The 26,067-nt window shown below is 35.5% G+C and overlaps 2 protein-coding genes across 2 annotated transcripts in view; both read left to right on the forward strand.

The window, feature by feature from the left end:
• Positions 1 to 9,409, forward strand: part of tpcn2 (two pore segment channel 2) — a 52,823-nt gene extending 43,414 nt beyond the window's left edge. Inside the window, 1 exon segment of the mRNA XM_055154446.1 lies at positions 904 to 9,409. Within this exon segment, the coding sequence (XP_055010421.1) occupies positions 904 to 982 (79 nt within the window). The 3' untranslated portion in view covers positions 983 to 9,409.
• Positions 9,410 to 12,897: 3,488 nt separating this feature from the next.
• pop4 (POP4 homolog, ribonuclease P/MRP subunit) lies at positions 12,898 to 24,556 on the forward strand (the record flags this gene model as incomplete). Its single annotated transcript, XM_055154944.1, has 7 exons — positions 12,898 to 12,946; positions 16,575 to 16,630; positions 16,944 to 17,167; positions 17,883 to 17,960; positions 18,218 to 18,279; positions 21,765 to 21,866; positions 24,018 to 24,556. Coding segments are annotated over 7 exons (708 nt in total), but the record flags the coding sequence as incomplete, so codon positions are not given.
• Between the last annotated feature and the right edge of the window lie 1,511 nt (positions 24,557 to 26,067).

The raw sequence follows: 26,067 nt of genomic DNA on the forward strand, positions 1-26,067 counted from the left end.
TGAGTGCACGTTTATAGAATTTAAGGGTAAACACTCAAAAGCTCCATGGTAACCAGAGATCCCGGATTTGTGGTATATAATCGTTTTTGCATAAAATGGAACCCAATGAAAATTTGTAAATAAACAAACAACCAAAAAAGTCTCACAGGCTTCACAATATATCAAATTACAAGTTCCTGTGCTTAAATGCATTGTTTTATAGTAGCACTAGCTAATAAACATCAGTAACTACATATCCCATGATTCATTTCAGCACAGGACAACATGAAGAAGTGTGTTTTTTACTTGTATTATTGGGATTTTGACAGTAATAATTCACACCAAAATTATGTCAGGGTATTTTTAGAGCAAAAAATCATCCTATCTAAAATTATATCGGCCTCTCCAAAATATCGCAATAAATATCATACCGTGAGATGCATATCGTGATAATATCGTATCGAGAGATTTGGATATCATTAGTGAAGTAAGTCAACGCATGTTTGTAATTCTAATACTCATAAATGAAATGCGTAACTACACAAGGACCAAAACACAAAAAAGTAAATATTAAAAGTAATTCCACTATTGTTTGGACAAATAATATTACAAAAAATCATGTTTATTCTACTAAATTTTGGCTCTAAACTCTAAACTAACTGTAAATTACAAAAAGTGACTTAAAAACATTGAGAACTTTGAAAACACATTGTACATTCTGAATTTTTTTTTAGCTTTATCGTTATTACACTAGATTATGTCACTGTGAATTAATTTATCTAAAAAAAAACACAAATTTAAATTAATGTTGGCCCTCGCCCGGTGCTCTCTCCCCTCCCACGGAACCGCCGGGGACTCGGACTTTACAGTCTACAATTTGCTTTTTACTCAGTTTTAACTTTTTTTTCTTTTTTTTGTGTGCAGAGAGCAGATCCAGGAGCCGACAGAAGAGGAGCTTGTGTGTCAACTTCACCAACATCCACACCTGCATTTAGACTGGTGACACCAAGAACCAAAGAGTCTATGGACCCGACCAGGACCGTGAATAAAAGTTCCATATGTGAGCTTTATGTTCTGTGTTAGACCAAAAACCGGGTCGAAGGGTCATCTCTGTAGTTATTTAGACAATATAAACCACTATTACTCCTTTACATTGTGAAAAAGGGAATGTTTGATTGTGATAAATAATCAGTCAGTCAGTTTTATTTATTCCTAAAAGGCATTTCCGTTTTCAGCTTTAGTCATCAATAACCAAAGCAGACCTATTGTACAAAATCGACTTTTCAGAGTGTTTATCGTTTATTAGAGTTGTTTCCCCTTCTCATTTCCCTCTCGAAGTTGAATATAGAGTGATATTATATTCTATATTCAAGATGTTTCTCCAATCTAACCCTGTTTTCACCTGTACCGGTTCACGCCCGCTGCTCTTCGTTCGCCAAATTTATTTTCGTAATCAGTGATGCGCTTAGGATTCGGCAGCATCGTGTAGTTATTTTGGTACAAATGAAAAAAAAAATCTGATTTACTGACAGCATGCGGTGTGTTGTTGCGATGACGTTTATTGTGACTTCCGCAGTTTTTTTAACACATAAGCAAGTGGACAATTTTTTATTTTAAGGTGCACTGCATAACATCATGGAGATGCTACATTGCAAGAAATCAAAATCCAGTCAAGTTAAGATGACTTGAATTACGAAAGTTTTATCATGATTTGAGTAAATTTCACTTGACAAGTAAAATAATATGACTAAATAATAAGACATTTTCTACTTAAAATAGAAAACTACATCTTGTTACACTTAAAATAAGAAAAACGAAAACTTTGTGCACTCCAAATAAGAAACAAAATTGAGTGTTGCTTGAATTAAGAAAAACACACTTATTCCACTGGTAGATAATTTTACTTGTCAAGTTGAATCGACTCAATTAAAGCAAAATGTTCTTAATTTAAGTCATTTTAACTTAACTAGATATTGTTTTTTTTTCCAGTGTATTGCTTTGATAGTGATGCATTTATTTGATTATGTGTGTTTTTATTGTTAAAAACAGCTTTAAAAACACACATTCTGACTGTGAGTGGGGTCACCTCTTCACAGATCTCGCCTGTAAATGATCTGGCGGCATTTCTTTCTTGTTTCTACGGCGACTGAAAAGTTTAATGCCATATTTTGGAAGATTGGAGGTAAAGTAAAAACATCAGTGCACATTTAAGTCGTTAGATCAGTATGTCTTCTTTAATTAAATCACATAGTCATCTTTTTTTGATGGGGAAACAACATTATAACACGATAAACAACATGGTCAGATCTAGCGTTTTTTTTTTAAACAATTTTATTTATTATTTTTTAACGGAATGTAAAGAACGTCGCCTGTAAAACGTAGTATCACCACTGTAAATACTGTTTTCACCACGTGTCAAAATCCGTTCAAGCCGATGTTTCCTGTAATTCTCAAAGACAGAAATCCATGAAGCAAACATCTGTGCTATGTTCAGATCCAGACTGTGCCACGTGAGAGGGAGGAAGCTGTCACTCAAACTAAACATATAAGGTTTTAAACATGCAGCAGCTGTGACATGTGAGGTGATGTACAGATATAGGTACAAGAACCAAGCCAAAACTAAATATTGTACCAAATAGAAGTGAGTTTTATTGTACTTTTTAGCTAAATCCAAATAATTTTATTTATACAGCACATTTTACAGACAAAGCAGTTTTTGAAATCTGCACAGAGATTGTAAAAAGAAAATCGCAAAAGGTATAATTGCCAAATATTTGATCATGCTGTTCCTAAAACAATAAAACCTGCATAAGTGCCTGTTTACACGAGAACACTTGTGGGTAAAAACGACAAAATATTTTATCAGAAGTGCCTTTCGTTTAGATGGTGACAGTGTTTTTGGGAGCTTAAAAACACAAAAAATCTGAAACCACCCTCCAGATTAGAAAAGTTTAACACGTTTCACCGTAGCGTTTCCGTCTACACTGTCCAAGACGCAAAACTCTGGTCAGATCTGCTCATGTCGCGTACGCGTTTACGTCACATACATCACCAAGCAAGCATACCCGGTCAAATTCCACACACTTTTACTCAAATGCGGAATAAAAAGTGAAGACGCGACGCTGCTTTTGTGTCTTCTGTTCAGACCGTCGTCATATAAACGTGGCCTAAAATCAATTGAAGCAAACTACTTCATTTTCTGCATAATAACAATCATAATGCAGTTTATCTAATATATTTAAAGGTGCACTGTGTAACTTTTCTAGTGGAAGATTCGCCACTTGCTGTTGTCTCCATGGAGATGTTATTGTTTTGTCTTGAATGTCCCGGTATGGCATTAAACGTCTCCATGCCGCATTTATTCAACAACATGGGTTTTTATCGACTTGTTTTTACTCAGAGTGGGCTCGCCTCTCCACAGATCTGGCATGTAACTTGACCCTGTGTTGTCGTTTTCTGTTTCTGTAGAGATAAATAAGTGTAATGCCATACTGTGGAACATTTCAGGCAACATATCCACGGAGAGAAGCAGGTGAGGGACCCTCCACCGGAAAAGTTACACAATGAAACTTAAATTCAGAAATGTGAGTAGCAAAGTCGACATTTATACTCAAGTTATGTTAGAGTATTGTTACTTTAAAGATGCATTATGTAACCTTTCTGACAGAGTGTCTGACACCTGTTTGTCTCCATGGAGATGTTATTGTTTTGTCTTGAATGTCCCGGTATGGCATTAAACGTCTCCATGTTGCATTTACTCAATAACAGGGGTTTTTATCGACTTGCTTTTACTCAGAGAGGGCTCGCCTCTCCACGGATCTGACATGTAGCTTGGCCCTGTGGTGTCGTTTTCTGTTTCTGTAGAGATAAATAAGTGTAATGCCATACTGTGGAACATTCCAGGCAACATATCCATGGAGAGAAGCAGGTGACGGACCCTCCACCGGAAAAGTTACACAGTGTAGCGAAGTCAACCATTGTACTCAAGTTTTGTTAGAGTACTTTTACTTTAAAGATGTATTATGTAACCTTTCTGATGGAGGGTTTGACACCTACTTGTCTCTATAGTGATGTTCGGAATGTTCCAGAGTATGGCATTATCTATTTTGTGCAAGGCCATGGAAGAAAAGTTACAGTTCAGATCTGTGGAGCATGTTTTTCACGGTACTTTTGAGCAATAAAAACACCTGTAATTGAATACATGCAAGAGAGATAGTTTAATGCCATACTGTGGAACTTTCCAGGCTAAGTAATAGTCTAATTCACTTCCAGGCCACTTTAATTCTATAGCACAATTCGTGAATCAAGACTGTTTACAACGAGCTGCACATAGAGAGAAAAAAAACCTAAACTACAATTTAACACAATAAAAACAAAATAAAACCAGCAGTGTAAAAACAAATAAATAAAACCATAGAATAGACCCATAAGAGCAAATAAATACATAAATAAATAAAATAAATAATCTGTAAAACTAAGCAATAAAAGACAACAGAGGACCACAGAACTCCCGCGGTGTTAAAAGCCAGAGAATAAAAGTGCGAGCAGATGCCGCATTCACATCAGAAAAGTTACACAGTGCAGCTTTAAGTCAAAACGTATAAGGTTTTTAAATTCAGGGTTGTGGTATTTTTATTTAAATACTGTATGTTTACTGCGTTTGTCGAACAGCACCTTATGATATTGAAAAGTTGATTTGCAAAAACAGATAAGTGTCATTTTAAAAAGTGATCAGATTCAGATGCAGTTTTAGTTTACTTTACTACTACTACTACTACTACTACTACTACTACTACTACTACTACTACTACTACTACTACTACTACTACTCTTACTACTACTACTACTACAATTTTCCTTTCTCTAATATATTTTACTGCTCTCTAAATATTATCTCTTCTTGATAAAACCCTCTAAACATTGTTGTCATAGATATTATCTGTAGAAGAGAAAATTTTTCAAAACTCAGGTGTCTGTTTTTGCAATTCAACCTTTCTTCAGTGCCTAAAACAACAAAATTTTAGTCTATTTTAGTCATTTTATATATTTTTTTTTACTATATAACTCTAATTTCAAAAGTTTCAGACACTGTAAATGACTGCAAATGAATACAAATCCCTTTAAACTAATGCATTTTCAACCTGTTTATCAATTTGGATACTTGTTGATATCCTTGAGTTTCAGAATGATGATAAATTAGGGCCGTTACCATAGCAATTAACTGTTTAAAAGAAAAATAATATATCTTTTAATTGGGAAAAAGTATTAGAATGTGACTGAGGTTCTAGCCTGTATTATTTTAATTGGTAAATGTTCTCAAATGTTATTACAAAAACACTTATATGTATTCTGTATAATTACGGATTCTACTAATTATGGACTAAAACAGGAGATTAGTAGTGATTGTACTTATAAAAACTATTATTTTGATGCCAGTCTTAATGTTTCAATCTTTAAAGGGCCCATATTGTGCCATTTTCTGATCTGTTATAATGTTGTTTCCTCATCACAAACATACCTGGAGTTTTGTTTTGTTTCCTTCTCACATGTTTAACACACAAACCCTGCATTTTCAGTTCTTCTCTCAAAACGGAAAACACCCTGGTCGGCCTTGTGATACAGGAATTGCCCATCTTTACCAAACTAAAGGAAAAACGGAGCTGTTAACTCGAAAACTACCGCTTCATGACATCGCAAGGTTTGGAACAGAGCATTTTGAGCTTGAGCTGAACATGTGTGGAACTCCAGGAATGTTTTCTGTCGAGGAAACAACATTATAACAGATCAGAAAGTAGCGTAATATGGGCCCTTTAAAGGTTGAGACTTGAGACGTAACAATAACTGCAAAATCGTGATATCGTATCGTCAAAAGTCTCACAATAATATCATTGGACTGTCACAATATATCGAATTACAAGTTCCTTTGCTTAAATGCATTGTTTTATAGAAGCAACAGCTTATAAACATCGGGAACTACATATTCCATGATTCATTTCAGCGCAGAAAACATGAAGAAATATGTTTTTTTCTTGAATTCTTGGGATTATGATGGAAATAATTCACACCAAAAATCTTGTCATGGTATTATAAAAGCAAAAAAGTGTCCCATCTACAATTATGAGCAAAATATCACAATAAATATTGTACTGTGAGATACATATGTGATAATATAATAGTTGAGACAGATGTAACATGTTAAAATCAGCATCAAAATAATATGTATTTTAGAAGAACATTGCATTTGTGCCAATTATGTTACTAACCCTATGACGTAAGAACTTTATAACATGACTTAAAACTCACAAGAATCAATTTTGTGTAATATAGAACCTTTCATCAAATTTTTCTTATAATCTGACAGTGTCTCAGCTATTGAAATTACTGTTATTCTGTATTCACTTTATTTTAAGGTACACTTATTAACATCTAACTACCTGCTAATTAGCATAGTTATAAATGGTTAATTTGTCATTAATTAGTATTTATTTAACCCTGATTAATATCTAATTGCCCCATTAGCTTATTCTGCAGTTAGTTTGAGATTTACAAACTTTCCTATTAATACACTCCTTATTACTGCTTATTATTATGATACTAGGCCATTTTTGTTCATGAGTTATGATTCTAATAATTTGATGTTGTTAAGGAATAGTATCAGAAGAAATGTACTTTTTCGTTATTTGCGCCAAAAGCTCATTAGAAGCATAATTCATGGACAAAAATGTCCAACTATCATAATAATAAGCAGTAATAACAAGTGTATTAATAGGAAAGTGTTTGTAAATGTCTAACTAACAGCAGAATGGGGAATTAGACGTGAATAAGGGCTGAATAAATACTAATTAATCCCAAATTAACCATTTACAACTATTCTTATTAGCGGGTAGTTAGATGTTAATAAGTGTAACCTAAAATAAAGTGTTAATCAGATATTCAGATGCTACTGAATGTGTAAATGTACATACTTTGTAAATAGCTGCTTTTTTATGCAATTTTACGGAAGAAAAAAAAAATACTCCAATTGTGAAGCCACGTTTTTACTGTCAACTTTGATGTGAGTTTACCAGCAAGAGTAGAAAACGAGTCGAGTGAGTCGGATACGGGACAGAATACCACAGAGGTAAAAAATGTTCAGGTGAAAAATGTTCTTAACCTGCAGGTCTGGATTTATGAGTTTGGTTTTACTGTCATTAAGTACAAACGACAGCCAAAACAATGAGCTCATGTTGTTGTTTTGCACTGTGTAACATTTCTAGTGGAGGGTCCGCCACCTGCTTGTCTCCATGGAAATGTTATTGCTTTGTCTAGAATGTTCCACAGAGTAGCTCAGGGGTGTCAAACGCAAATTCACAGAGGGACAAAATTAAAAACTGGGACTAAGCTGTGGGACAAACTAAATATTTACTGAAAAATTTCAATAACGTCTGCATGTGTTTTCCATATAGACAAGGGGGCGGTTCCTTTGTGAGAAAATGTACAGTACATTTTGCATATTTTACGTTCTTGTGCGTCCTTTTACTTAACATGAAAAAAATGTGAAACCCGAATTTTAGACTCTAACGGTTAATTTAAGGTCAAATATTTTGGTTTAGTTCAAAATGAAAAGGCTCCTTTGTTTCACATGAGTCAAAATCAGTGGTGTAGTGGGGATTTTTTAAGTCGGGGTACACGATTTGTGATTGAACCAGGAGGACTAAACCAGGACTAAATCAGGTCTAAACCAGGACTGAACCAGGTCTAAACCAGCCAGGACTAAACCAGGACTAAAAAAGGATTAGATCAGGACTAAACCAGGACTAAGCCAGGACTGAACCAGGTCTAAACCAGCCAGGACTAAACCAGGACTAAAAAAGGATTAGATCAGGACTAAACCACGACTACACCAGGACTACACCAGGACTAACCCAGGACTAAACCAAAACTGAACTAGGACTGAACCAGGACTATACCAGGACTACACCAGGACTAAACCAGAACTGAACCAGGATTAAACCAGGACTAGACCGGGACTGAACTGGGACTAAACCAGAGCTGAACCAGGACTGAACCAGGATTAAACCAGGTCTAAAGCAAGACTACACCAGGACAAAACCAGGTCTAAATCAGGACTAAACCAGGACTAGACCAGCACTAAATCAGGTCTAAACCAGGACTGAACCAGGACTAGACCAGCACTAAATCAGGTCTAAACCAGGACTGAACCAGGACTGAACCAGGACTAAACCAGGTCTAAACCAGGTCTAAATTAGGACTACACTATGTCTAAATCAGGTCTAAATCAGGACTAAACCAGGACTAATCTTGGACTTGAGAGTGAGAGAGAACCCCGAGCCCATGGAGCAGGGTGTCCGCAGATCGAGACACGGCTGCTTCTAGCCCCGTGGGGCGTGGAGCTTTGCGTTGGTCCGGCCACCGGGTGCGGCCACCCGACGGTCTATACAGGCGCACCTTTGAGCCCGTCCTGACACTCAGTCCTGGTTCAGTCCTGGTTCAGTCCTGGTTCAGTCCTGGTTCAGTTCTGGTTCAGTTCTGGTCCGTCATGTCTCAGGTAGAACAGTACTGCAAGTATCATAAGCCTATGCAGTTTATTTTCACCATTGCCAATAGCTCTGGTTTGACATTTAAGTTGTAGACTATTTTATATTTGTTATTTTTTTATATCTCACGTCGGGAGAAGTGGGTGAACCCCGCACCCCCACGTACCACACCCACTACACCCCTGATTGAAATGAACAAATCTGATGTCCCTCTGTGATTCTGGACTCGACTTGCACCTGTTTACAACAATAACATTCAGTAGTTTGTCTGTGTAATTTGATATATTTGTTATATCAAATTAAATAGAACAGTAGGACTATAATATTATTTTTAAAGAATTTCTACTCACTGTGACATTTGCATTAACTTCCATCACAATCACATATTCAGATGTACTGGGATACTGGTCTTTTGCATGGACCTGTTGACATCTCTATTTTTAGGTTAGTAGAATAATGACAGGGCATTTCCCAGTATAATTCAGATTCCTTGCCAAGTTAAACAACCAATAAATTACCAATAATTATGGCGAGCAACTTCATTCTTTTCATTCAACAACTTGGTAAATCTTCAGGTTTGTGGTTCTGAATAGGCCAAATTATAATTCACCTGAGTTGAACTTCAGTTTCCTTGTTTATTTTTTAACATTTTCTTGGTACAGATGCACTCGAAACCCACAGATTAATAGCATAGAAAAACAAATGTATTTTTATTTAGTGGTGAAAAAGGGACGTTACTGTATTTTGTGAAAATATATTTTTGTTAAAGTAAAAAAAAAAGATGTGCCTTGAAAAAGTGGGAATTTGAATGTTTGATACTGTACACAGTTTTGTAACTTAAGATGTAAATATATTTTAAGAAGAGGAGTTTTTTAATAAACATTTGAAAATACCTTTGTTTGCATTTTAGTGCCTTTGTGTTACAAAAAAAAAAAAAAAAAAAACAGTAAAGTGCAAAATTTATTATGAAAAGGAAGCAAAAATAACTGAAGGTTTAAATAAGCAGAAGTGATTTCGCACGTAACAGCATGACTATAGTTACATAAATATTTTAACCTTCACACGCAAATCCAGAAAATATTTTTATAAGCTTTGTAGGACTTTTACAAAGCTTATAAAAAAGCATGCGTCTGTCTACTCTATGTTAAATATAGAAAAGGAATAACAGCATATACAATTTACACTGGCCTGATAGATAGATAGATAGATAGATAGATAGATAGATAGATAGATAGATAGATAGATAGATAGATAGATAGATAGATAGATAGATAGATAGATAGATAGATAGATAGATAGTAGTGGTTTAAGAAATTACTCAAGTAAGAGTCAAACAGTATTTGGGAAACACTACTCAAGTAAGAGTCAAGGCATAACATCTGATATATAATTTGAAGTTAATGTAGTTTAAAGGACATATTAAACATATTAAATGATGCACTTAATCTGGTAGGATAGACACAAATATGAGAAAAAAATATTTACAATAATTTACACTAGGCTTGTACTTAGGCTTGTACTAGATAGTTTGAAGAAAATGGATGGATGGATGTAAATTATTTTTTCAGGCAGCACAGTGATACACTTGTATAGAAATAATTAAATTCCCAGGCTACAACTCACAACTCACTCTTATACAACTGTGCAACAACTCACTGTTATGTAATAGATAATCCTATGTCGTGTCAAATCATTATTTTGTCTTTGCACTGTTCCTCTTGAGATATATTCTGTATTTACTATATTTTATTTGTTCAACACAGAGGTGATAAAGTAGCCAAAAACTGTACTAAAGTCAGTTGCTTCAAAATAGTATTACTCAAGTAAGAGTGACTTAAAGACTGTCCATCAGGACGTAACATCTTATTTATAATTTTGAAGGCCAAATCATTAAATTATGCACAAAATCTGGTATTTTCAAAGGATAGACACAAACATGAAGCAAACTAAATCACATCTGAAGGAGCAGTGCGAGAAACACAAATGTTCAAACCATTTCACATTGTTAACATGAAGCTTTTGTCACTTCTAGACTTACAGTGGGACGTGTAACAACTTTTACTTAAGTAAGAGTACTGTTTTTTCAATAAAAATATTACTCAAGTAGGAGTTCAAGTATGTTGCTAGAAAAGTACTCTGAAAAGTAAAATTTCTTTAAAAAGTTACTCAATTAAAAGAAAATTTACTAAAAATATGAACTACTAAATAGTACTACCCACCTCTGGTACATATAATTATGCCATATTTGACACCAGTCTTTTTTGTTTTTGCTACTCTTTTGATTTAACATTACCACTTTTGCTTTTTCTTATTATATTACATCATAATGTGAAGCTACTGCTGTCCAAGTAATTTCCCTTGAGGATCAATAAAGTTTGTCAAAGCCTAAGTTCTTGTAACTGTGTAGATTTAGTTTTTAGTGTAATAGTGCTTTTTACTTGAGAACATTATTATTAATTTATTATCTTCATTATTGTTATTATGATGATGATGTATGTTTGTACAGTTTTACATTTGAGCCCATGAACAGCACACTCTTGATTCAGTCTGCGTTTGAGACATGTGCTGTTTAATCCACTAGGGGGCAACAGTGATGCACGAACCTGCGGTGAACCACAGAAGAAGGAACCCGGAAGTGTTTGCAGAACCAGCATGGGTTTGTAACATGTAAACAAACCGTAGCATTTGCTGTAAAACCTCTGCATTTTTGTTGCATCTCGACAATAATAATCAGATAATAATTATTCGGGGTGTAGCTGAATTCAAGAGCACGGAATAAACACAAAATGAATGGTGAGTGAACTTTATAATGCCTAAAAGTTACCAATATTGTGGTGGTTAGCTAAGTTTAGCACTGCATATTTCCTCAAAACTGCCTAAAATTAAAATCTGAAATGTTGTACAAGTGCTGTAATTTATTCTTAGATTCTTTTCAAAATCTAGACGATAATAATAATAGAGGAAGGACAGGGAATATAAGGAGAAACTTAAAAAATACGGCAAAGGAGAGATTCAATGAGCTGAGCAAGTGTTTGTTTTTTTTTTGTTTTTTTTTATATATATAAAAATTAATAAGTACACTTTTTATTAAAATAAATAAATTAATTAATAATAATAAATAAATATATATTAAATAAAATAAATAAAACAAACAAACGTGTGTCCGGTTGACAAATTGGACTTCTCCTTTGTCATGGATTCTACCTGGACGACAGTAAATAAATGGTACAGAGGAGGGAGCTTTGAAGACCAGAGTGTAGATTTAAAGGCACATTATGCAACTTTTCTGGTGGTGTGGGCGGGTCTATCATCTGCTTGTTTCAGTGACTTTTAGTTCAGTAACAGGTATAGTTTTGTTTATTTAGATCAGGCATTCATGGGCAGCTCCAGGGGTCCTTGAGAGCACCACGGTAACACTGTCTCTGTTACCATGGTGACGCTGTTACCTGTGGCCTAACTGCTGCAGCTTCAGATCTTTACCTTTAACTAGGGATGGGCATTCAATGAAATTTTATTAATTGATCGTCGGGAGAATTAATGATTGATTTTCGAGTAATCATTAACGTTTTTAAATAATAAGTATCATCATTATTATCGGACTGTCAGACTAAATGACACAATCTCAGTGGAATATATGTGTTGAAGGTGAGTCTGTTCTGGGTGTCGCGATGTTTTCAAAGATTGTACGTGTGCAGATTTATCGCAGCTCTTTATGTTGCAGTAACCGGGATACTGCGTAAACGTGCACCATGACGAAACCGGGAAACAGATGTGCATGTAAACACACTCACTGAGTGGTACAGTGTCTCCAAGGAGGTACCAGAGCCCAAATGTGGGACTGAGGCTGCAACTCCAGTGTTTGTGTCAGACACAGCTTCATATCTACGCACATAAACCTACATTCAGTTTGTCGAATTAGAAATGAACATAATTGACGAAATGCTTAATGATCAGTTATCGATTAGTCGACTAATCATGCCCATCCCTACCTTTAACCCATCTAAGTCTGCGTCTATGACAGAGATTATCAGATGAAAGGATAGTTCAGACGAAATCAAACAACCAGATAAAAAGTCCAATGAGGTTCATTTGGTCTTCCGATATTTTATGTTATTAGGTTCTTTTTTCAGACCAAGAGTTTTGTTTCATACCTGATAGTTTTGACTGCTCACTAGAGGTCTTCCTCAGAGTGGTCATGTGATGTTGCTGTGATGTGTCTGTGACTATAAACCGGGACGAGCGGGCTTTTTTACTCTCACACACCTGGGATACTGTCCTGAGGAAGTCGGACTGCAGATGGCGCTGTCGTCCTGCCTCCTCTGGTAGGAAGACAGCGCCAAAACCTGTATAAATCAGATGACCAGACACGTCACAGCAACATCACGTGACCACTCTGAGGAAGAGCGCTAGTGAGCAGTCGAAACAGTCAGGTATGAAAACAAACTCTTAGTCTGAAAAAAGAACATAATAACATATAACCAGATAAATAGTTTGAAAACAGGACATTAAAGCTCCAAAAATATGTTACTGTGTCCATTTCTACTCTCTGACCGGAGTACTGTTTGAATGAAGTGTCCCAGTACACATATTCAGTCCTCCCTAGCTATTTCTTCCAATATGTATGTTATTGCTTTGCCTGAGATGTTCCACAGTATGGCAATAAACCTCTTTCTTTCTTTAATATATTTGGTTACAGGTGTTTGTATTGTTCAAAAACACCATGAAAAAACAAAACAAAACTTCAATCTAAACCGTGAGACTTAACAAAGGTCTGGTGGCGCCGTCGGGATGTTGTTGTTGCTTACGATAGATAAGTCAAATGTTATTTCACTTCTCCGTCACCATGGAGACATTCAGGCAACACACCCTCCCCCAGAAAAGTTATGTAATGTGCCTTTAAGGATGTAATGAAAGAGGAAGTTTTGTTTTGGGGATTTTTTTGGTGAGAAGATTCAGAGGAAAGTGCAAACAAAAGGAAACAGATTACACTATTTCCTGATCTATTATAATGTTGTTTTCTTATCTAAAACAGACCTGGAGTTGTGTTTTGTTTCATTTACCACATTTAACATTTAACACAAACCCTGCGTCGAGTTGTTCTCTCAAACTGAAGACACTTTGTTCCACCTTGTGATGTAATTTGGTAATACCGGACGTGCTCTATTGTGTTTTTAAACTCTGTACACTTTCACTTAACTTGAAAATTTTTTTATAATTTCAGTCCTGGAATCATCAATCTTTACTGAACAAAAATTAAAAGGTAGATGTTCACTTGAAAACTACTCCTTTCATGACATCACAAGGTGGAACAGAGCATTTTGAGCTTTATAAACATAGACAGAATAATAACAAAAGGTGAGCTCAACTCGAATTAATCAAAACACAATTCCAGATATGTTTTTGAGCAGGTAATAACTTTATAACATGACTTAAAACTCTCCAGAGCCAAGTTGACATAAGACAGAACCTTTAAATAAAATCTAAATATTAACACTAAGTCTTTAATACCAGTTTGCAGAAATGCTATTACAGTGTTGTATTAGGAAAGCATAACCTGCATTTAACTTGCTTTGTCACAAACCACCATATATATATATAACTATTTCTTAGTTTTATTCACACAGAAAGGAAATTACACAACAGTTTTGAGCTCTTTGTGGTTTTAACATGGATTGCCTGTGTAATGTTCAAAGCAATACACTCATATGGAAGAGATTAGCAATTAGACCCTCATGTAGTCATGCATTGTAGCAACAATACATTTTCCACTAAATTTAACAGTTTCCAGTCTCAGTTTAATGTTAAGGTGACAGAATTATACTTAGACTTTAATTTTATTGATCCACAAGGGAAATTATTTGGACACAGTAGCTCACATGTCACAATAAATATAATAACAAAGAGCAAAAATATATAAATTCAAAATAAGTAGCAAAAATAGTAAGAGGCTGGTGTAATATAAGGTATAATTATACAAAATTATATGGACAACTAAAAATAAATATACATGTATAACTTTTTTTTTTTTTTTATGTCGAGTTTTAAATTATACAGGATTTGAAGCTATTCTATTATTATTATTATGTTTGTACAGTCTATTCTTGAACCATATAACTGTCTTACATGACACAGTAACATAAGCCGCAATGTACACAAAAAGACAAAATACACTTTTTATTAGTCTAATAAAAACAACAAGATGAATCTTTATAGAATATTTGGAGCAAATCGCTCTATATAGTCATATAAAGTTATAATTTAATTAATGCATTAGAGAAAAAATAGTCAATAGATTAGTCGATTAATCAAAAAATGTGGCTTTAGATTAATCGAGAAGAAAATAATCCATAGTTGCAGCCCTGTATCATCTTTACGCCTTCAATTAAAGATTATTTCAGTGATGATTTGTTTGTTTAGACACAAGTGATACTAAAATTTTAAACTCAATTTCAGAACTAAGGAATAGACACGATACTCAACATTAAATCGTTGTACTTTCTTTTATATTCCCGTGTGGTTTTATATCTGTGTAATCCCTCAGTTTTGCAGGTAGGTTCCAGAGTGGTCCATGGGCGAATACAAGTCTTTGTGCTCTTATATTTGTTCTGATACAGCTCAAGATCACTCTAAAGATATTCAGGAAAGGCTCATTTTTGTTCTGTAAATGTGATTTTTTTCTAGTATTGATACCTGCTCAGATGAGTATCCAGTTTCGATACAAGATGTAGAATTGCAAGAAAATAAATATATCGCTGCAACACAAATTTCTCTATTTTACAGAAGTGTTTTTAGAAAGTAAAATGGACAAAAAAGCAGATTGTATTCATGGTTTTCCTTACTGAGTCCTACATTAGTCTCAGTTTTATTTTTCTCTTTGTTAAGCTTTTGTTTTGAAATGAAGTAATCTGCTTTTATCATTGCACCATCGACTATCACATCTTTTTCTCATATGGTGCGGCCCTATAGTAAACTCTGAACACTCGTGTTTTATTGTGTTTATTTTTTCAAACCGCAGTGTTTTTATTTGCATATACAGTCGATGACTTCTCCTCCCTCGGCCCCATTGTTAGTTTTGTATTATTTTGTAAGAAATAAAAACGTCACATGAGGACAGAGGTGTGGTTCTGCAGATTACAGATTGATATTCACCATTGTTTCTAATATTTTATTATTATTATTATTCAGAAAGTTTGATTTGATAAAGCTGGTCACATATAATTGGTCACAGGATTCCTCCCCATATAAATCACAGAATATCACCACCAAGATGAACTACAATTATATTAAAAAGCCAATTTGAACGGATTTGTAATTATTATCAAATAACAAAGGCTTCAATTTACGAAAAAAGTACCATAAATTCCTTCACAAACAACAAGATTTGACTAGTTTTTAATAGTTGTAGTGACAGTTCATATTTCAGTCTCTCTCTGTCAATTCTTTTAAAGTGCTTAAAATGTGAACTTTGAACAGATTACAATTTGTTTCAGTAATAATAATGCTAATTCCAACGGTATGTTTTTTCTCACATCGTTGAGCCCTGCCAACAATATGTCATGACCCGTCCCTAATTCACACACATACATTTGACATTGTGAGAGATGATTGAGCCTTTGTGCTTCTTGAAAACAATGGTTGCATCATGTTTTGTTTCTGTCGGCGCTGTGCACTCAGCCTGTCAGACCTGATTTGAGGTTTGGTCCAGTGGTTCTCTCTGTACCTGCAGGGTTTCTCACTGTAACTTTAATTTTGAGCTGTTATGAGTTCATGTCTGTTTTACACCAACACCCACACCTCAAGCTCAGACTGTCCCTGTGCAAAGAGGAGTTACACTGTGATCAGTAATTATTTCCAATGTTCTGTCTCAAGTAATTAAACTTTTAGTTCTGATAAGAAAAAGTGGCTGGTAACAAGTTAATGTATTTTTCCTCAAACCTCAATTTGCGATTTTACCTTTTCTATTCAAAAACAAAATAAAAGCCAGTTTTAGTATTTCATGACAGACTTTTAATAAGTGACTCACAGAAAATAAAATGTATTTTATTATTTTATTGTCAGAGGCAGCAGTGAATGATCCGATCCCTCAGGAGCTGACTGGAGCGCTCGGCGTGAAGGTCAGTGAACACAACACTGCTTCATTATGGGTTAGTTGTAAAGCTGTGGAAGTCTAAAATCATTTCTGTTGATATTATCTTTCCATTTATTTATGTAGTGAAGTTTATAGTAATAGAGTTTGTAGTAATTTGAATCATGTGTTCTGGGGAAAATTCTAAAATGGACCCTATATAGAGCCTGCTGTACTTGCTCTGAATACTAAAATATCTCTATTTTCATGTTTAAAAACCATAATAAAGTGCTTTGAATGCTTTGAAAGTGGAAAGGCACGGTAAAAAATATGACCATTTACCATTTACTTTCTTTTGCCAGCCTCTAGTGAAGTCCAAAGCCGCTGCGTTCACGCGCTCGTTCCTGAAGAAGAGTTTAAAGGAGAATTCGAAGTCTGACGTGGACGACATCCTCAAACATAAATCTCTGATAATGGGATTCGCCCGCTCCAAGAAAGACAAACCCAAGAACAAGAAAGCCAAAGGACTCAATGCCAAACAGAAGCGGGACATGAAGATCTTCACCATTAAACCCGAGCATCAGAAGTACGCCTCACTGCACATGCACTAAACAGTTACATTAGGACCCGTGATTAGTCCAGAGGGGTGAGAGCTTTTAGAATTAGTGTTCAGTCTCTACTTCAATCTGGGCTTCTAAACTTTATTCTTGTAGATTTGTCGCTGTATTATAACTTGTAAAAGCAGCACTTTGACCTCTGCGCTCTGTGTGCTTCTAATTATTACACATTGATAACTAACCCAGAAGTAAAAGTTATGGTTAGACAAAGCTGGATTTTATTGTCGCCATAGGGAAATTTATCCTCTGCATTTGACCCATCCTTCAGTGCTGCTGGGGCATCTCCTCAGACACAGTGCCACGCTGGGGACCCAGCTCCAGATCTTGTTGCTGGTCTTGGTCAGGACTACCTTAGGTCAGGATTTGTCCTATTGTGCACGTTTTGGGTTGATGGAGGAAACAGAGTGCCCAGAGGAAACCCATTCAGACACAGAGAGAACATGCAAATTTCACACAGAAATTGAACCCAGGAGCTTCTTGCTGTGAAGCTTGAGCCACTCACCCACCGTACAGAAAAAAACTGCACTTCACCCGTAAAATAGAATGTGCATATTAGTAGGATAATGGTTATTTAAACAGATATTGAGAAAATATGATTGCAAAAATGACCAAACTCTGAATTACGTTTAAGTATTTTTATTTTTAGTAGTAACTTTTACCAAAATATCTGTTTATTTCTTGTAGATATGAGCTGTTCCTTCCTCTTCATGAACTCTGGAAGCAGTACATCATTGACCTGTGCAACGGTCTGCAGCCGACAACGTAAGTGTTTGTTTTTTATAGTTTTGTAAAATTCCAGGTGCCAAAATATCTTACTATGAGCAGCCTTCCCTCTCCATAGATTTGACTTGTAACTCCCGTGAGCCTGTTTTTAATTATAGAGTTCTCTGTTTATGTTGGATCAATAAATTACCTGTACAAACTGGTCTATTGAGATTTCACATGTTAACACAAAGCTCCTTTTGTGTGTTAATTCTTTTCTTTGTTTTGTGCTAATAGAGTCTGTCATGTTTTTGCAGTAATCCACAGTTGGTTCAGGGGAAACTTTTAAAGGCAGATTTCCATGGTGCCATTATTAAAGGTGAGGATTTACTGTTAAAAGGTTTTCATGTTTTTCTAATTATTACATAGTTTGATGGTATAGTATCTGTCCCGTGTTGTATATTTATCATAATTTCATCAATTAAGTGGCAGTTTGTGGAGAAAAAAAAGTTGACAATGTACAAAAATACAGGAAGTTGTGCTGAGTCCTAAAACAGAGTCCCCTACTGTCATCAACTCTAGAATTTCCATGTAAATTGCAGGGACGCTTGGCTCGGTAGCACACTAGAGAGCTCACTGTGTCTCAAACATGGATCTATTATAAGAACTGGATAAGAGGGGAATCATTGTCCCACTTCGAGACCAACTACTGGCTGCTCCCGGGAGCTCCAGCCCAGAAAGAATTCTCCCATCAGGCAAAAACAGATATTTTACTCAATTACACAAATAATTTACTAGCAATCTTATATATTTTATTTTGTTTGCTTGATTATAATTTTTTTTTTTTGGTATTTTAATTTATAATTTTTTGCTCGATGTTTTAAAAACATTCTTTGAATATGACTATATATGACTCAAAATTGATTCCATAATAGAGTGCAAGGCATTTTTGGGAATTCAAACTGCCCGTGTTTGGCTGATGAGGCATCGACAACTTTCACAAAGGTCGGATTTTGTAGGGATTCTTTTTACAACAAAAATAATAAAAATGTTTAAACCTTCAAAGCGCCTAAAAGTTAGTTTTGACCCCGCTCTGGCTTTGCAATAGCAGCTAGTCCTCTGATTGGTCCAAACACACCACACCGTGAACGTTACAGATGTCACACAGGTGGGAGGAGCTCGCTTGTACCGAGGAAGTAATGAGGAAGGGAAAATTATTTTTGGGCCCATGTACCAAAGAGCTACCCAGGCTGGCTCCACCTAGTGCCTCCGCTCAATTTCATTTCTCTCCAGCGACTAGGTCAGGAATTGGAATGCACTAGACGGTTTGTTGGCAATGATTCCAGAGATCAAGGATTTAAAGTCGGAACAAAGGGAATGTTTGGTGAATTTTATCAAGGGGAAAGACATTATTGCCCTTCTTCCTACGGGATTTGGGAAAAGCTTAATATACCAATTAGCTCCGTTAGAGGAGCATTGCATACATCACGAACAAATAGCTGCGATTAGTTAAATTAAAAAAGTACCCACCTACTGTCAAGCAAACGAATCCTAATGCTGTGAGGTCAGACGGTTTCCACAGTGAAACTGGCTGATGAATCAGGCTATCAAAGAGCACAGGCCACTGAAAAAAATGCAACGCCATTTTGGGTTCAACTTACAGATTTTATTATACTTTCATGGTCTCCAAGCGGTCACTTTTATTGAAAATGTAAAATATAAAATAAACAACATAATAAAATTAAAGTAAAGCATGACCAATTATTTTTATACGTAGAATACTTAAATTTGTGGTGGTGTTTCAATATTTACCATGATGTGTGCACTGACGTTAGCATTGAGACTCAAACATCTCTCAGCTCACTGCCCAATAATGCCTTATCTTTATCTTATTCATTTTAACATGACTCAGCAAAACTCCCTGTCGTGCACAGAGCCTATTTATGCACAAGGAACACATTTTTCTGACAGTTTAAACCTTCATGTAACAAAAAAGACATCATTTATTTATTTTAATTAGTCCAATCATAACCATTTAGACCAATTTTTGCCCTTGTTTACCTTATGGTTGCTAGGTAACCGTCATATCACCTGCCCCTGTCCAACCAGGAAATAAAATGATTGAATCACTTAAGGAAAGAGTGTTAAGTAATCCAGTCATTATTCATTATCACATAATTATTAACATAATGACATTTAATATGTTTTAGTGAAATGAGCTGTCTAATCTGCCACACGCACTTTTAGTTGTGTCCAAATAAGGAAAAGCTGCTGTAAAACTGGTCGTATAAATATAATTAATACACTTTACATTCGTCCATCTGACAGAAGACTTAAAGGTGCACTGTGTAACTTCTCTGGTAGAGGGTCCGCCAGTTACTTGTCTCCATGGAGATGCTATTGCTTTACCTCAAATATTCTAAGTTATGGCATTAAACTTTTCAATCTCCATAGAAATAAACTGGAGATGCCACCAGGCCAGTTTACAGGTGAGGTCTGTAAACAGGGTTCCCACAGTCATGGAAATCCTGGAAAAGTCATGGATTTTGAAAATTCAATGAAAGTTTTGGATAAGTCATGGAACTTTAGTATTTCTTTCAGGCAACTACAGCGTTCTGTTAAGTTCTCATTTGGCTATTATGAACATATGCACCTTTTGTTTAGAAGACATGAAAATAAATGCACTGACATTATTTTGAATGTTAAAAAACTAAAATACCAAACCATAAGGTGAGTGGAAAGGGTTAACATTTCATATTTATCCTTAAAAGTCAATTCTGCACATGTAGTGAGCCGTAAAGTCATGGAAAATTCACTTTAGGTCATGAAAAAGTCATGGAAAAGTTTTGAAAATTTGTCAGTGAAAAAGAGTGGGAACCCTGTGTGAATAAGTGACCCCACTCATAGCCACAGTGCATGTTTTAAAGGTGTTTTGGGGTAATAAAAACACGTATAACTGAATAAATGCATCTTGTATATCCTGTTTAATACAATATGGTGGAACATTACTGGCAAAGCATTGGCATCTCCAGGGTAGCAGACCCCCAACCTGAAAAATTACGCAGTGCACCTTTAAATCAAAACTGCAAAGTCAGATTTTTTTACACACATTTTTAAAAATTTCTATTATAGCCTTATTTGGGTTTTAAATTATGCAATACCCTCTTTCCTCATCACTGGGTGTGTGAGATCTGTAATACACAAGTTTGTGTATCAGCGTTTTTATTGGTGTTCCTGTTCCTGTGCTGGGTGGATACTCAAGATATTTCTGTGAATGGTTTTGAAACAGAAATCTGTGGAAAGGACTGGAAAATTATCCAACAGTCTCATTATCTCATTATTGTTTCGTAACAATCTGATACTTAATTGACTTGAATTGTGCATACTGTAATTATTTGGATTACGTAGGTACTTTTCTTTATTGTTGCATTTGAAACTTGTTTTGTAATGATAATGTGCTTGTAGAACAGTTATTTAATCATTGTTTTTTATTTCTAAAATGTCAAAATTTGAATATTAAAAGGTTCATTGTGTAACTTTTTGGTTGGGAGCCTGTCACCTGCTTGTTTCTGTGATCATTGCTCTGCCTGGAATGTTCCACAGTGTGACTTTAAACAGCTCTACCTTACATTTATTCAATGCCAGGTGGTTTTAGTGCTTATTGTGACTGTGAGCGGGGGTTATTTCTCCACAGATCTGACCTATAATCTGGTCTGGTTTGGTCTTCGCGAAGATTAAAAGCTTTAACACCGTACTGTGAAACATTCCAGACAAATCCATAAAGTTACACAATGCACCTTTAACTTAAATGGTTCACACAGCCAGTTTGATCTCTCTCTCATTCTTTTTTATTTTATTTTACAGTGGTTCGCTCCAAATGCGCCTCGTACGTCGGCCTGACCGGGATTTTGATTCAAGAATTCAAGCACGTTTTCAAAATCATCACCAAGAAAGACGAATTAAAAGGTTTGGCACTCAACACGTAAAACATAAAAAACACATATATTTGCATAATTTTATCTTTAATTGCTTTAGTTATATATTGACTATACAATTATCTATGATCCTAGAGTTTTCTTTAATATTTAAACACAGATAATTACAAGTTTACAGTGAGTTGCATGTGAAGACGTTATTAAGTTGTGAAAGGAGGTGGTGTCTAATTTAAACGATGGACAGGACAAGGAGGGAGTAAATAATACAAATGTTATGAGGCAGTTTTAACTCGTTGCACCATCCTCAGGACAGACTGTCTCCTGTCAATCATGCGAAGGTGAAAGGGGCAGACGGAGCTTAGAGCAAAGAGAACGTGTTTCAGACTGTGCCAGACTGACAGGAAAAGGGTTTAAGCTCTGTGTCAGTCTGTTGTTTTGGTCTTTCATAACTTGTGTGTTCTGTTGTGACATCGTGCAGGTGCTCTGTCTTTGTCATTGTTCATGCAAGTAGTACAACAAAGAGATTATTTGTCTAGTTTATTGTGTATTAAACTGACAGTATAGTAATGAATGAGGGTGTTTTCACAATTGTTACTGATCTTGATGACAAATATATCAGTGTTTCCCAAACCTTTTTTGTAGGGACCCATATTTTAAAAGTCACAAACCTTCACAACTCAAGTCAATAGACATTGTTTGTAAATCACAAAATAAAGGTGGATTTGAGCATTATTGAACATTAATGAATGAGTGATTGTGTCTCTCTAAACAATTAGTATTACTCAAGTTTTAAACAATGAAAAACAATCATTTAATCAGCAATAATAGGATTCATAAGTCGCCTATTTGCTCATTAAATGTAGTCCATTTCTTTTTCTTTTTCAACATTCAATTGAAGTAGCAATATTGGAACAAAATAGTCAATAAAATAATTACAAAAAGATTAGAAATGATACAAAACATGGCCCTGACTGTGTTATTGTAGCGTGTTTGAGTCCGGGGTGCAGGAGGACAGTCCAGCAGCAGATCAAATACAGAATTCAGTCTGTTTCTGCACTTCCTTTTTGTGAGCATAGAAAATCCCAATTCACACATTTATGTAGTAGTGAAAGGAATAAGCATAGAAACACTGGCCCTACTGAGGACAGGAGATTCTAACGAAATGCTCATCCAGAATGACAATAAGGTCACAGATCCATAGTGTCTTTGTGATTCACTAAAACTCACTATTACAGACCTACATGCAAATCGTGACAAGGCAACCCCAAAACAAATCTCTTGCGACCCACCTAAGGGTCACGGCCCAGTCTTTGGGAAACAATGGTCTACAAAGCCGTTTTAAAACCTCCTAGTGAATCTGTGCTTTACTGACTTGTTGGTCACATGAACATTGAAAATTTTACACAAATCAAAGTACTTACATATATTAGCAGTGAAACTTTTCTCAAGTTCTCCGTTTAAAGGGATCACCACTTAACCAGAAGTGCAACTGTGTGGTTTTGTAACATTTAGAAACAAAAGTGGCTGATAAAAGTGAAAATAAATAAAACTATTATTATATAACAACTGTTAAATAACCGGTACATCTGCCAGTATTGTCTTTTTATTAATGAAAATACCTTTTATTATTGATACTTTGCAGTGACATCATGCAAGGGGTGTTCTGCATGCATGTCTATGGAAGAATGTTCAGCAGTTATCATGGTGATACAACATACACATTAGCAAACACAGCCCGATAAGTTTTTTAGACTTAGGATTGACTCACATAAACAAGTTGATTCAGCCTAATCCTTTTGTGGTGGTATCCAATACAAACAGAAAATGTTTTGTTTGGTAAAATGTGAACAAGCAAACAAACTTCATTCATTAAGATGATTTGAAAACTCACGAGAAAATACAAAATGGATTTAAACAGCACATTTCCAGGAGCCTGTGGTTAATATGATTTTTCATGGTCCTGTTTTGGAGTTTGATTTTCAACCAAAAGGTGAGAGACTAACTGAAAAACTATTGGGTAATTCTAGCTATGTGACTGTAATTTCATTTGTGAGTTCCTTCTGTTTGGATTTTGCAAAAAACAAAGCACATATTAAAATCTATCTTGAGTAACAGAGCTTCAGACGGAGCAGTGTCTCCAGTTGGCATCATATAAGTATAAATTATTTGTTTTCTTTCTCAGTGATCCCGAAGAGGCACAGTGTGTTCGAGATCGAGGTGAACGGCTTCGTGTCTCACATTTACGGGAGCAGGATCGAGCAGCGAGCGAGTGAAAGATCGGCCAAGAAGTTCAAATCCAAAGGAGCCATCGACATTTGACCTCTGACCTCCTGTATATAATGTCAACACAAGGACTTTTCTGGACATTTTATTTTCGTTAGGTAGTTATTTCATTTTATTATTTTCAACCTGTGGACTGCGGTCGCTGGAGCTACATGGACTCATTGTATTTGCCCTGTTATAATTCAGGTTTGAAAATGTTAAAAGCATCAATCTATTTTGCAATTCATCTGGGTCAGTTCATTGGTTTCTGCTTCCTGTTTCATGCCACATTTTGTTTTGAACTGTTAATCACTATGGCAACAGCCCTAATAGTTTGTTATTATGAACCCACAGGACCTTTATAAACTAAACTAAACTAGACCCAAAAGTGTTTTTTTCCCCAAACTATTGATAAATTATTTCATACCTGATTAAAATATTGATTTTCAAATTGAAGAATAGCATGGTACATTCAGTGGTTTAATCATATTATTAATTTTTTATTTGATTTCTTTTTATTTAGATCCTATAACTGTGCACTGTAACTTTTTTAGTGAAGGATCTGACACTACCTGGAGATTTTCCACAGTAGGGCATTAAGAAAAACGGGTGACCAAGTTACAGGTCAGATCTCAGGAAAAATGCTTGTATAAAAAAAAAAACACTGAAAGAACTGAAACCGGAAACATTTAATGGCATACTGTGGAACATTCCAGATAAAGCAATAACATCTCTATGCGGCGGACACTACACCACAAAAGTATTTAGTCCTTCTTTAATAACATAACCAAATATTGTTTTGAAAAAGTTTGTATAGATGTTCAGGGGGGTTGTCAAGGGAGATGTTATTACTTTGTCTGGAATGTTTCACAGTATGGCATTAAACCAGGGGTAACCAAACTTTTTTCATCAAGGGCCACATATCTAACCACAGACAAAGCAGAGGGCCGATCGAGAGCCGTAGACTGGTGCTCAATACAGTTAATAATTGAAATATGTGCATGATTAACACGTTAGGAATGAGCCATCAGTCTTTATTCATGCTAAGATCCTTAAAACCACACACTAAATAAGAAATATTTGCTTTATCAAGGTAGATTTTAAAAAAAACTTGCAGTAAAAAAATATTTTTTAAATGATGCAAGGTAATTTGGGCCAATTCACCTAGAAGTCTGAGGGCCAAGAAAAATGTGTCTGAGGGCCACATTTGGCCCCCGGGCCATAGTTTGGACATGCCTGCATTAAACCTTTCAATCTTCATGGAGACCAAACCAGACCAAGTTACAAGTCAGACCTGTAGAAAAGTGACTCCACTTAAAGTCATAATGATTTTTGAGCTATAAAACCACCTGTAATTGAATAAATGTAAGGTTGAACTCTTTAATGTCATATTGTGGAACATTCCTGGCTGAGCAGTGGCATCGCCATAGAAACAAGCAGGTTACAAATCTTTCAATCCTGCTTAGAAGAACTTGTTTTAATTTAACTTTTTCCTCTTAGTTGGTTTATAAATACTTGAAGGCGCACTGTGTAACTTTTCTGGTGGAGGGTTCGTTACCTCCTCGTCTCCATGGAGATGTTTTTGCCTTATCTAGAATGCTCCACAGTATGGCATTAAACATATCTATCTTCCTGGAGACAAAAAAGCGACACCAATAAACAAAGTTACACGCCAGATCTGTGAAGTGACGACGCTACTTGTGTGTTGTTGTTTTTTCAAGCAATACAAACTCCTCCAAATTAATAAATGCAAGATAGATTAGTTTAAAGCTACTGTGGAACATTTCAAGCAAAGCAATAACATCGCCACGGAAAAAATCTGATGACAGATCCTCCGACAGAAAAGTTACACAATGCACCTTTAACAAAGAATTATGAGTGAACTGAAAATCCCTTTGCAGGAGTTTTCTTTTTAATTTATGCTTTTAGGAGTGACCCAGTTTCACCTCCTCTGCTTCCTCGTTCCTCCT

The sequence above is a fragment of the Boleophthalmus pectinirostris genome, unplaced genomic scaffold (assembly GCF_026225935.1).
Source record: "Boleophthalmus pectinirostris isolate CB_2022bp ecotype Guang Dong unplaced genomic scaffold, ASM2622593v1 HiC_scaffold_19, whole genome shotgun sequence".
Taxonomy (NCBI): domain Eukaryota; kingdom Metazoa; phylum Chordata; class Actinopteri; order Gobiiformes; family Gobiidae; genus Boleophthalmus; species Boleophthalmus pectinirostris.